We start from the raw sequence: 13,551 nt of genomic DNA, 5'->3' as shown, positions 1-13,551 counted from the left end.
ATGTTAATAACATTTCGCTCAAAAAGACCCAAAATTTCAATCAGAAATAATTTTCCTTTGATAATATTATCTTATTGATGTGATGTAATCCATAAACTTAGAAAAATAAACATACTCAAATAAGAAATAAGTGATTTTAAAGTCAATATCCTGAGATTATAAACAAAACTTAGATTTTTTTATGATGCTTTGCAGGAATAGCTAAACAAGAATGGTAACTTTTGGATAGATAAACTTTTTTGACCTGATATCCTAAATATAATGTTGACGAAAGATTTTGTTGTAAATAAAATAAACTGCTGATAACTTGATACTTACATGACAGAGAAAAACCATTCAAGGATTGTATTGTCTCGATAATTCATAAAATAGGAAAAATTAATTTTATAAGTTTTTTAACTGGTTTAAGATAATGTTTTGATTCTTTTGAGTTATGCATTAGTTAATAGAAGTAGTTAAAAAAATATTCTTAAAAAATTATATGAGATCTTCCAATTTAATCGCAATTTAGAGGTGCTTGTTGATGGCCTTGATGATTTCCTCAGCCTTAACCTGGTTAGCGAGGTTGGCGAAGAAGAATGTCTGAGCATAGAATGACTCACCGAGGTGTGAGACAGACTTCTGCAAGTGGCGAAGGACGGCCTTGTAGTTATCCCAATCCTTGATGTCGACAGCACCATTAGCTGGGAGTGGCTTGAATTCCTTTGTGAGGGAATCGATGAGAGCCTCCATCTTCTTTGTGGAAGCCTTCTCGAGTTCAGCGAAGAGGATGGCCTTGACGTTGTTCTTCTTCATAGAGAGGGAGGAAAGCTTGGCCTCTGTTTCCTTAGCGTGGAGAACGCCACGGGAGAGTGGTGCAACAACGTTCTCAGAGACCTTGTTTGGTGTACCGAGGAAGAGGGAAACTGGGAGTGTCTTGAGGGATGTATCACCATATTCCATGACATGGGACTGCTTGACGCCGTTCTTGATTGGCTCGAAGGAGTCGCCGATTGTGCATGTTGGGTGGGCCTGCCAGTAGAGCTGGGAAACAGCAGAGAATTCGGATGTAAGGTACTCACCAAGAGAATCATCCCAGATATCAGCATAGGAGGACTCATGGTCGTTAGCAGCTGTCATCATGTAAAGCTTTGGAACACCAGCAACAACCTTAGCAACGGAGCCAGCGTAGCAAGCTGTGATTGGGAAGAAGCAGTTCTTGTACATTCCCTTGTCGTGCATTGTCTGGAGAGCCTGCTTGAGATCGTTAGCATAGATGTAGTCGCCGCAGCCATCTGGAACGCCGAGGATGCCGTCACCACCGTGGTTATCGAAGAAGATCATGACGTTATCGTTGGCTGTTGACTGGAGAGCTGGGCCCTGGGAGTTATCGCCTGTAAGAACCTTGTAGAAGTTGGTAGCTGTAACCTTGCCGGCTGTGTACTTAACATTAGCACGGCCTGGGTAGACGTTCAAGTGATCAAGTGAGCGGAAGATTTGTCCCTTGAATGGGTTTTCAGCATCATTAACGATATCATCGTAGCACATAAGGATGATCTTATCCTTATCGAGATTGTTGACTTCAGCAATGAGATGGTACATGTAGTAGGAGTCAGCTGTGTGACGGTAGTTGTAGAAGTCGCGTGAGCCGCAGAAGATGACAGCCCATGTGTCGCATGATGCGAGGGAAGTTAAAAGGGAAAGCATCACCTATTATTGGAAAATTGAAAGGGCAGTTAGAAAATTGAGAAGAGTTCATATCAGAGTCAAGATTTCACTTCAAGTTTTAATATATAGCTATAGTAGATGGTGTTGCACTGACTATGACTCTTTTCAAATTCGATTATGTCATCTTTTTGGGGTTGTATTATTGTCGTCTGGCGGTTTTAGACGACAATGCGAATCTCAGGATTGGTGTGTTTTTTAACTAAATTATTTATATGGTTTAAATAAGCAATATTTATATAAATATTTCATATAGTTATTAAGGATATATAACATATTTTTACAAATAATATATTATGAATATCTTCAAAACATCTTTTTAACATATAAAATCATGCGCACACATTGTAAATAAGCTATATATGAAAATACAATTCTTCACATAGCAAGAAATAGCTTTATTATTCTGAAATAAATATCGCATTTTATCAATTTGTTGTTCTTTATGATTTGATCTTCTCATGCATTAATATAGCATATGACCTATATGTTCTTTATAGAATTAGTAGGTAAAATTTGGTATATGCACCCTTTAAAAATGTGTATTTAAACCACAAATTCAATTATTTTTCATGATATCAATAGTTGCGTTTTCCTAACACAATAATTCTTATTATTTATGTTTTAAACTAATTGGCAATATAAATGGAAATATGTTATATAATATTATCTTAGTTAAATAGATTTTAATATAATATTACCTTAGAAAATGATATATAACTTTGCTCATGAACATCATTTTGTATACCATTAATTGAGTTATTCCAACGCATAAGGCAAGAATCAATTAATTTTAATTAAGCTAAATAATTAATAATAGTGATTCTATGAATGGTAAAAAATGGTTGTGTCGGTATTTTGGTGGTAAATATTCATAATAATAATTTAATTTATTTATTTTAAAATTTTATTAATTCTAATCTCTATATTGCTCTAAATATCAATAATAGCTTATTAAAGGCATTATAATATACAAATGCAAACACAATTAAACAATATCTCGTAATTCCCCTTTTTTAAGATATGTATCCAAGTTTCTATCGTTGTTTCTTGAATATATATATATCAAAGATATGAATAGCGCTGGTTTTGTGATTGCATAAACAACTTATATATCAATATACTCAGTATAAGTGCATATATACATGGTATAATTTGGTTGTCCACCGAATGTATGCTCATATGGTGGATTACTTGCACTTTTTTTCTTTGATGCAAATGTGTCAGATACAATTCCTGATTTGCTCATACAGGTGCAGGGTCCTAGTGATAGACCCTGCAAATACATGAGCAAATCAGGAAAAACTTGCACTTTTTTTCTTTGATGCAAATGTGTCAGATACAATTCCTGATTTGCTCATACAGGTGCAGGGTCCTAGTGATAGACCCTGCAAATACATGAGCAAATCAGGAAAAACTTGCAATTGATCTGAAGAATGTGAATCTAGCCTTATATTTCAGAAAATGATTTTATATTTGCAAGGAATGAGCATCATCCTATGCAAAGGTAAACTCATTTTAGAAAAATTTCTTTTTTTTTGGAAATGATTATTCTCAAATTCTATCTAAAACTCTCAATTAATAATCATATTCTCATTTAAACCTAGGGCTGTACAAAATCGAGAAAGCATTTGCCGTGCGGTAATATAGGGTCAAAACTATTGATGTGGCGGTAAAATCACGGTAATTCACGGAAAGCTATATGCGAAAATTTGAAATTATACAAAATCGAGCGAAACACTTTTAAATAGGTTGTTCTCGTATTTAAAATACTATTCCCAGATTTATTGTCGTCAGAATATTTCCAAATTTTTGCCGATTTACAAAAAATGATTTACAAAGCATATTTTTAATCTAAAAAATTTCTTAAAAAAGGGACCGGTGTGCGGAAACCTCGGTAAATTACCGCGGTTCCCGTTGGGACTGCCATATTTAAACCATATATAACATTACTTTATAAATCTCGATTTTTCCAAATTCTTAATTTTCATATGAAATTTATAATTTTTTATTTTAAATTCAGAATTTTGAATTTTTTTTGGAAATTTTTATTTAATTTTATGTTTATTTTATTATATTCTTTATATATAACAATTTTTTCAAGTTTATTTTTTCAATATATACGATAATTATTAATTCAATTTTTAAACAAATGTTTTGATGGGACGAGCTTAAAGATCATAGGCTCATCCCATCAAAACATTCACTTAAAAACTCTGGCCTTTATCGAGGCCAGAGTTCACAATTCATATCCTCGAAGCCATGTTCCTCACGGTCGTCCTCATTAGGCACGATCCGAGAGGAACTTGGCTCTGAATGAAACTCACAAGCTCTGGCTTCAGGAAAGGCCAGAGCTTCGCAAAGCATCCTCGGGGCCGGTTTCCTCAAAGGCCGCCCTGATTCGGGCGGTCGGAGAGGATTCCAGTCCCGAGAGAACGTCCCTACGAAGCTCTGGCCTTATCAGAGGCAAGAGCCTGCAAGATCAATCCTCAGGGCCGAGTTTTTCCATCTTCGTCATCATGGTAGATGATCTCGTGAGAACTCGGCCCTGAAAGACTTCATATTACAGGTCCTGGCCTCATGAGAGACCAGAACTTCGCAAATAATGCTCAGAGCCGGCTTTCTCAAATGTCGCCATGATCTATGGCGGCAGGTGAGGAATCTGTCCCTAAAAACATATTATTACGAAGCTCTGGCCACAATGGAGGTCAGAGCCTGCAAGATCAATCCTCAGGATCGAGGTTGAGGGAGATCGTCCGCATCATTGACGATCTCCTATCATCTCGATCCTGAAAGACTTAAAAATGCAGGATCTGACCTCTACAGATGCTACAACCTCGCTTACAGTTCTCAGAGCCAGCTTTCGCAAATGCTGCCATGATCTATGGCGGCAGGAGAGGAATCTGGCCCTGAGAACGGACCATTACGAAGTTTTGGCCACAGTAGGGACCAGTTCCTGAAAAAATACTCCCTTAACAATAAATTAAGATTTATTTTATCCAAGAAAGCCTTGAAGGAAGTCCAAACCATGAGAATGGGCTTCCTTCCAGGCTTACTGGTACTACTGGAGCGATTTTTGCTTCCATTGCAGCTCCTGAAATATATACTATAAATTATATTAAAAACATTGAGAATTTTGATTTCTATTTCATATGTCCAGCCTATAAAAGCATAGTAATGAATATTCCTGGCTCAAATCAGTTGAAAATGCAATTTTGTGCTGAGATTTCCAAAATTGGTTATAAAACTAGACTATTTTAATGAAGAAAACCAATAATAGGATCTCAAGTAGTAATATTCATTATGTGTTGTATAAAATAATTAATTCAAATATATAAATTAAAAATGAAACTATTTATATTCATTTTATTAAATTATCTATTGTTCACAGTAAAATCTAACTATTTCACATTTCAATAACCTGATACTATTGCTCAAACTTTAATAATTGCAATAATAAAGTTTTGGAATATATTCTCTATATTCATTCTGTGAGATACACAAATAAACACATTAGAAGTAGTATAGAAACATATATTACAATTATAACACAATGTCAAACACATCTCTTACCATTTAATAAAATTAGATAAAGAATCTCCAAAAATTAAAATATGTGTTTTTGCACTTATTTCTATATTTTATGCATTACTATAGGTATTCCGATATGAACCAATGAATTTTATCTGTTATATGTCAAAAACAACTTTAATCTAATGTGATCAAGTTGCATGATATACAACCATACATCCACTGCATATCCACATGATTCTATATATAATAGAGCATGTTCCTATCTAAATTAAAATGTTAGAAATGAATTGTACGAATTTTAAAACAAAAATTATTATTGTCGTCTGACGACAATAATAATTTTGTCACTTTTTCTAGACGACAATAAAACATCCTCCATCTTTTTATAATGGATTATGAAATCTGATTAAGCTGATACTAATTATCTGATTATTAATAAAAAGGATAATATTTTTCAGAAATTTCAGAACCATAAAATCCTAACTCTAGTGAAATATGCAACTTTATATATAAATAAAACCGAAATCAAAATCGTCAGAACTTTTGAAAACTATTGAAAATGTCCATCAATGATTCTGTTGCATGCTAAGTTCGGTCAACGATAGAAATTGAGTGGAAATTAATCGTCTAGGAAGTACGATTATGTAAAGTAAAAAAATGTTGTGGGATTTTTAATATTATATATTATTTTATAATAAAATTTTTTTGAGTCGTTTTAAGAAGCACATATAATTTTTTGAATTTAAAAATTAAAGTAGTGTCAAACGAATTTATCACTTAATTTAATACTCAGATTTCTTAAAATTAATGAAAAAAAGGTTTTCTGAGAACTTTTGAGAATGGTTTTCAAATTCCATTATTGAAATATATAGGTATTGTATGAAATTCAAACTCTATATTTATTAAAATTCTAAATTTTTAATAAAATAACTTTTCAGAGGAATATGATTTTGAATGGTTGATTAATAAGTATAAAAATGTCTACGATTTTAAGGAGGGAATTGTTCCTTATGAGGTATACATCATAACTATATACCTCATAAGGAACAATTCCCTCTTGATAGCTGGGAAACTTTCTCTGAATAACTTATCATTTGGAGAAAGTTTCCCAGCTATCTATTAGAAACTAAAGGCTGTGAGGCCTAATATATAATCAGTGCCTCATAGCCTTTAGTTTCTTATTAAAAACGAGAAAACTTGTTCGAAATGATAAACAATTTCGAACAAGTTTTCTCGTTTTAAGGAGGGAATTGTTCCTTATGAGGTATACATCATAACTATATACCTCATAAGGAACAATTCCCTCTTGATATCCTGGATATTTTTGAATATATTTTTTTAATTAAAGTTCTCAAAAGTATTATCAAAAGTGATTTTTTAAAAAATATCTCCAATTAATTAACTAATTAAAAGTATTATATTTTTAAAATTAAATAGTTTTTCAATTTTTTTGAAGGAATTGAGATACTTCCCACGACAATAAAATTGAGAGGTTTACATTATGACTGATCTTAGCATGCAACAATTCTTCATTTCAAGTTAAAAAATGAATACGTTTACAGGTTTGCTATAACTTAAATTTAAATCAGATTTTTAATATTCGTTGTGATATGAACTAATGTTTATAAGGGAATGCATAGATCTTATCTATTCCTACAGGAATTTTGCATTTTGTTCTATTATTTCTTTCTTATTTTTTCATCTATATTAAAAAGATTTGCTTATTGGTTTTTGGATTTAAATGTACACTTTGTTAAGTCCATAACCAAGTGCTACAAGCAATTTAATTACATTTATAAATATTTCAAATAAAATTAGAATAATATCAAGTATAAAATATGTAAAACAGAAGTAGATAAATACGATGATAGAATAAGCAATTTATTGAAGTTCGTCAATATATTTGGTAAGAGTGTCGACATCAGCTCCAACAATTGTTCTGATTTCTTTGAGTTCATTACTACCAGACTTTTTGAAGAACTTAAATTGTGGAACAACTTCGACTTTGAAATGTTCAGCAAGATCAGGGGATTCGTCAACATTAGCTTTCAGTATTGTTACCTTTGGATAGGCTTCAGCAATTTTTGGAAGTATGCGACCAATGTTTTTGCATGGTCCACACCAATCAGCAAAGAAATCAACAACAACTAAGCCATTAGTGTTATCAACAAGTCCTTTGAGGTCAATATGTGAACCTTCAAAATGGTCTAGAGCAAAACGTGCAAAAGAAGATATCGAACTGAGCATTTTTATGTAAAAATGAAGTGAAACTGTAAGATTTTCAATAAATTTTGCAAAAAAAAACTAGCAATTGCTACTACACTCATTTTATTTACAATTCGAACTGATATTGGGCAAAAAATTAGGACAAATTTGCCACACGGCACTTTTTTAAAAAAAAATTAATGGAGCGGAGCGATACTCTGCTGCAGGAGCCCCAAGGCTCCCAATCATTACGAAAGGGAGCCTCAGGGCTCCTGAGAATCCATCAGCAGAGGCCTTTTCATTTGGCCTCTGCTGATCAAAGATTCGGCGAAGCCATTCTTCGTCTCAGGAGCCCCAAGGCTCCCAATCATTACGAAAGGGAGCCTCAGGGCTCCTGAGAAACCTCTTTGAGAAGGTTTTCTTTAAGAAAACCTTCTCAAAGATGATTGTCAGCATTCACTCAAAATCTACCAAGAGTTTCAAAGTTTCAAATCTATCTGAAATGAAGCTTTGAATCTCTTGTATATCTAATTGTAGAGGTACCTTTTCAAAATGTCTTCTATTGATTAAATTTAATCAGTAAAAGTCATTTTGAAAAGGTACATCTTTATAATTGCTATTGAGCATTCACTCTTGGAACCTTGGAGCTCTTGTGTAGTGCATGAAAACTCCAAGATTCTAGCATAAAACATATATCATAGACATAATTTCTTCAAATATAATTTAAGGTTATTTTTAAAAAAAATTAGAAAAGCGTAGTTTAAGGTTATTGAAAAAGTGACAGTTGGCAAATTTGTCCCGCACTCTTAAGGCAATATCAGATACCGTAGCTATGAAGTGCTATGTTGTGGTTTGAAACGATATTATCATATTTTCACTTATTAATTAAGATGGAGCTGAAACAAATCAATATTTTTCATTTCTTAAATGCATAATGCTATTTTTTAAAAAATCAATAGCCTCTTTTCGATAAGAATATTTTTGAAATTTTTATTTTATCGATAAAATATCAAAATTGGGAAATACAATAGCATCAATTTTTCAAATTTAAGGTCTCAGTAAGCTCCAGTTTTAAGGAAACGGATACTTTAAAATTTAAGAAATAAACACATATATATTATATATATAGGAAAAAAAAACATATTTGGCTGACCCAATAAAACAACTCTAAAGTAAATTTTTTGTTGTGATAGATTCCTTAGCCTCTAGCAATTTTGTTCGATGCATTTCGGCTAATTTTCATTAAATTCCAAAAAGTCTGTTTGAACCGAACATTATTTGAATTGATTATAAATGATGTTATTATTGTTTAAATGTGAAGCCATGTGGCAAAATGGATACTGCGTCTCCCTTCTAAGGAGAAGACTGTGGGTTCAAGTCCCACCATGGCTGATTTTTTTATTTTTCATGTAAATTGATAAATAAGAATTCACTGAAAAAAATCATTCATATGAATGGACAAGTTCAAGGTTTTATTTACATTTGTAATGGTATTGTTTATGATGGCATACAATCATCATTTTTGATCAAGCATTTCAATTGCCACTAGAATAGGAAATGATTGAAGTTGAAGAGTGTCCCGCTAAAATGTAGCATAATTCTAGAGTTGGATAAGGGTTTTTCTAAGTGGGATCCTTAAAGTATTAAGGGTGCACCCGTATGTAAGTTTATTTGAGAGGAGGAGGATTACCCTCTCAATTTTGAGGGATTCGTTAGTTTATTTTCTCGATGAATATGCAATAAAATTTGATTTTTACCTTATCAATATACTTCATATAATATACACATGTTCATGTAAAAACTTTTTCCCAAAATCCTCAGGAATTAAGGGATTTTTGAATTTTAAGAATTTTTTTCGAATTTTTTCGAAAAAAAAATATTTTCAGAACAGCCTTAACGGCTAAGATTTAGGAACAATGTTAAGTATCAAAAAGAAAGGAGGTCTGATATAGACAACATATATCGTTGAAGGTTGAAAAAATCTCTAATATTTGAGCCCAAAATTTCAAATTTTAATTTTTTGAAAAAAGAGGCCACCCGTATGTACGTTTATTTGAGAGGAGGATTATATCTTTGAAAGGGTGAAACATTATGAATATGTTAATTATATAATAATATGTATTATTATAAAAAAGAAAAAATAAAGCACGTTAAAATTTTTCTTTCTTGATTTTTTACAAAATCTACTTAGAATTATGCAAAATATGACTAAATAATTATAAATTTCAAGTTAAATTTTAATTTTGATAAATAATTTAAATTTCAAAATATCAAGTTCAGTTCGACTATGTATGTAGTAATTCCTCAATAAAGTGCCAAAACCCTATTAAAATATATGAACATTTTCAACATTTTAATGTTTTTATTTAAAAATTTGATGGAATATGAGCTTCAAACAATTATTATGTAAATAAAAATAATTAAATATATGTATTTATTCGTATTACAACCGTAGTAAGTCGATTCTTCCTTTCTTCTACTGAGATTTGAATTTGATTTCGAATTGTAAAGAGATTCAAAGGGAAAATACTAGCGGATAAAAACTACCTCCATGAAAGGGTCATAATGGAGTCAAGTTGTATTTTTTGATATTTTTTGCTTTTCGAGCCTAAATGGGTAGCCAAGATAATGCCTAAAAATAAGGTTCTAAATTCTGAAGTTTACATGATCCTCTCGTGTGCACCCTTAACGATTTGGCATTGTTAATGTACTAAAAACATTTTTTTTGAATAATTGAGATGATTCTGCGGTTTTTTAATGGACAAAAACAATCTCTCTTCATTATTTTATCAAAACTTTGTTAGTAATTATCAAGAAATTGGACAATAAACATATGATAGACCTATGTAGAAAAATATTATGGTATTACAGTGAAGAAATTTCATTGAAACCAAAATTTAAATTTGATAAGAACCATAAATTTAGGCTGGAACGATTACTACGAAGGAACAAATGATAGTTATTATACAGGTAATATTGTTAACGATAAAAGCTACTATATCTACGAAGTTGTTTTCTCAAACAGTAAATCAAGGTTTTTATCATATGAATCGGGTACAATATCCACTAAGATCCTTGTTGAATCTTCTCTATTCTATAATAATGAAGTTAGTGATTATGGTTGTAATTTATACTTGAAAGGAAATGGAAATTTTGTCCAGAAAAGAGTTTGTTCATTCAATTGTTCCAGTACTTCATTTGGTCAACACTGTTATATCAGAAATTCTGACTCTCAAAAAGAGAAAAACGATAATATCGAATCATCATATTCAAAATTAGGAAAATCAAATGGAGATGCTTCTATTCATCATGGACATAGTGAAGTTATTATTTCTAGAGTCAATGTTTCATATTGCAGTACAAATCAAGGAGCAGCATTTTGGCTTGAAATTACATTTTTTGAAGGAAATTTTACATATTCTTTATTTTTAAGTAACACAGCAACAAATGTTTATTGTTTCAATATGGGTAGTTCCAAGCCATTTTCTATAATTAATTGCAATATTCACAATAATTCATCTCCAGATCAATTAATTGCGACATTTAATTATCAATTTACATTTAAAAGTTGTATCATTACTCAGAACGAAGCAGCAAATACATTTTATGGATATAGTCCAGGTAAATCCAAATTAATTCATTGTATTTATGAGTTGAACGGAACGACTGAATTTGTTGATACATCAGATGCCCATACAAATTCATTTGAAAATGATTTATATTTTTATGAAACATATGAATGCAAAGCCGAATTAAATATCAACTACATGAAAATACATTCTAAATTCCGCAATCTCATTTATTGTTTATTAGAAGATCCAAGTATTATTTTTTATCTCGACAAAAATCATTTACAAAAACAAATTTAATGCCACATAGAATATAAATCAGTGTTCGAAGATAATCAACACTCATTTTTGATATCTTATGAAGTTTAATGAAAAATTTCGCAGATCCATGTAAATTAGTAGAAATGTATTTTAGAAAAAGAAGTTACTATAGATCTCAATGCAGACGTAAGAATTTGTTGTTTTTATGAACTAATGCTAGAAAGTAGTAATATTCCCTTATGGGAGCACTTACACCGATCTGACTTTAATTCAAATGAAAATTATTCTTATTGTGATATGAATAATTTTGTGAAATGAAACAATAAAGTATTAAATACAATTAGCAATAAAATTTTAGCAAAGAATTGATATTTAGGTATGAAAAATAAATAAAGATTTTATAATGTATTGATATAGTAAAAATTAAGAAAATATATAATAAGAATAGATAATAAAGGGTACTTGAAGTAATCTCCTAATGCGTCAAATACATCTCTGAAAATATTGATCCAATTAACAATTCCTCTTCGACAGTATTCATAATATATCGATTTACTGACTTCATTCATGCGAAAATCAGCTTTCATAACAAAAAGAGGATCTTTCAACAACAAGTATCTAATGACTTTTTCTGATCTGTTACTAATAGCAATTTCGATTGGTAATTTATTATTTAGTTCTGTAGCATAAATGTCACAATGATTTTTATAAAGAAAATCTGCCATTTCCAAATCATCATTTTTTGCTGCGAAATGAAAAGGATTAATACTGAATTTGTTGAGGTCACAACCATGTTCACAGAATAGTTTAAGCATTTCTAAATTTCCAATTTTACTCGCGGCTAAAAATGGTGATGAAAAAATGGTTTTTCCGTTTACATCTGCTCCTAATTCAACAAAATCAACAACTAAAGATGAGATGTTGTAGTAAACAGCTGTACAAAGTGCAGAATCTAAATCATGTGTCAATGCGAACTTTAAAAAGAAAAGATTCAAATTATCATAAATAAAAGTAGAAAGATAGTCAAATAGATTAATAAACTTTGGTGCAATGTCAATAAGTAAATTCATATCTTGAATGTGAAGTAATGCATCTAAAAATCGATTATTAATATCGATTTTCGTAATTTCATAGAAAATTTCGGAAATAATCATGCTGTTACCTCCAATCATGCTTTGTATTAATGTTTCGTTTGTAATTTCGGCACCAAGTTCTTTCAAAAACTTGAAACATTTGTATGAACCAAATTTACTGCACCAATCGATTAATTTTAATGATCCGTATGTATGGTTTGGCTTCCAATCTCTCTTATAGCATGTTTCCATGAGAAATTCGACATCATCCCGCATTAAATAAAATTTTAACGAAGATCTTTTGTAAACTTGTAAGATTTGACGAATTGTTTGATCTTTATACTCATCAATATTCATGTCGATGCCTGTTCCGAATTGTTTGACTATTAAACTTCTGAATCTTGGCGTGAAATCGCGATAATTTAATTTTCGTGGGTAAAAACTATAAAGTAACTTAAAAATACCCCAGTATATGGGAAGCGCTACTAAATTTTCGGAACTTGCTCGGCTGCAAAGGACTTGAAAGAAATAAGGATCAATTTTGAATTTATTTATGATATAATCGATTTGATTGAACAACACTTCGGGATCTCCATCCTTTAGTAAATACAATGTGTTAATTGTATCTATATAATCTCTATATTTTGTGCAAAAAGTTCTAAGAATAATTTCTCCTTCAGTCATCAGAAAGTGTAAAAAATTACATAACTTTTACCAGACATAAAAATAAAGAAATATTAATGTATATTATTAAGTCTTTCATTTTATTTAGATTTCAGACTTTATGATATATTATTTAGTGAGAAATTATCTTTAATTCCAATATACTCATATATGATACAACTAAAATTTACGAAAATAGGCAATACTCAAAATGACAATCAAAACTACCAAATGTGCCTCAATATTATAGGGAATCTTCATGAAAATGTCCAAATTAAGCTTAAAAAATCAATTATCAGATGATTAGAAATCTAATATATGATATATGCATCTCAGTTTTCTTATTATAACTTTACAAATTCTGAATTCCACCGAAGATTGGTTAATGCCCGATGAAAGCATAATCAGCTGTTTATGGGGTACTTTGTTTCCAGTACTATTAGTGTGGTTGAAGGTCTGGTAGTATAAAATATTTACTATTTTTGCCGTTTACATTCAAAATTTGTGGTTTATTCTGAATTTATACGGATAATTAAATAAAA

General features: G+C 30.9%; 3 protein-coding genes and 1 non-coding gene across 4 annotated transcripts, besides 2 other annotated features; 1 reads left to right on the top strand and 3 right to left on the bottom strand.

Moving 5' to 3' along the window:
* Window positions 1-482: 482 nt before the first annotated feature.
* TVAGG3_0640290 (cysteine-type peptidase protein) lies at window positions 483-1,688 on the bottom strand (the record flags this gene model as incomplete). Its single annotated transcript, XM_001303266.1, has 1 exon — window positions 508-1,686. One exon carries the CDS (start codon window positions 1,684-1,686, stop codon window positions 508-510), a length of 1,179 nt encoding a protein of 392 aa, XP_001303267.1.
* Window positions 1,689-7,100: 5,412 nt separating this feature from the next.
* Window positions 7,101-7,485, bottom strand: TVAGG3_0640280 (cell redox homeostasis; the record flags this gene model as incomplete). Its single annotated transcript, XM_001303267.1, has 1 exon — window positions 7,120-7,485. One exon carries the CDS (start codon window positions 7,483-7,485, stop codon window positions 7,120-7,122), a length of 366 nt encoding a protein of 121 aa, XP_001303268.1.
* A 117-nt stretch (window positions 7,486-7,602) lies between these two features.
* Window positions 7,603-8,249: a mobile genetic element.
* A 513-nt stretch (window positions 8,250-8,762) lies between these two features.
* Window positions 8,763-8,835, top strand: TVAGG3_0640260. The gene has a single exon. It is a non-coding gene; the product is annotated as a tRNA-Arg (tRNA).
* A 255-nt stretch (window positions 8,836-9,090) lies between these two features.
* Window positions 9,091-10,128: a mobile genetic element.
* A 59-nt stretch (window positions 10,129-10,187) lies between these two features.
* TVAGG3_0640240 (Ankyrin repeat family) lies at window positions 10,188-13,025 on the bottom strand (the record flags this gene model as incomplete). Its single annotated transcript, XM_001303268.1, has 1 exon — window positions 11,672-12,622. One exon carries the CDS (start codon window positions 12,620-12,622, stop codon window positions 11,672-11,674), a length of 951 nt encoding a protein of 316 aa, XP_001303269.1.
* Between the last annotated feature and the right edge of the window lie 526 nt (window positions 13,026-13,551).

The sequence above is a fragment of the Trichomonas vaginalis genome, chromosome III, assembly GCF_026262505.1.
Source record: "Trichomonas vaginalis G3 chromosome III, whole genome shotgun sequence".
NCBI classification, from domain to species: domain Eukaryota; phylum Parabasalia; order Trichomonadida; family Trichomonadidae; genus Trichomonas; species Trichomonas vaginalis.
Note: the sequence above shows the minus strand (reverse complement) of the source record. Positions and strands in the feature narration are given on the sequence as shown.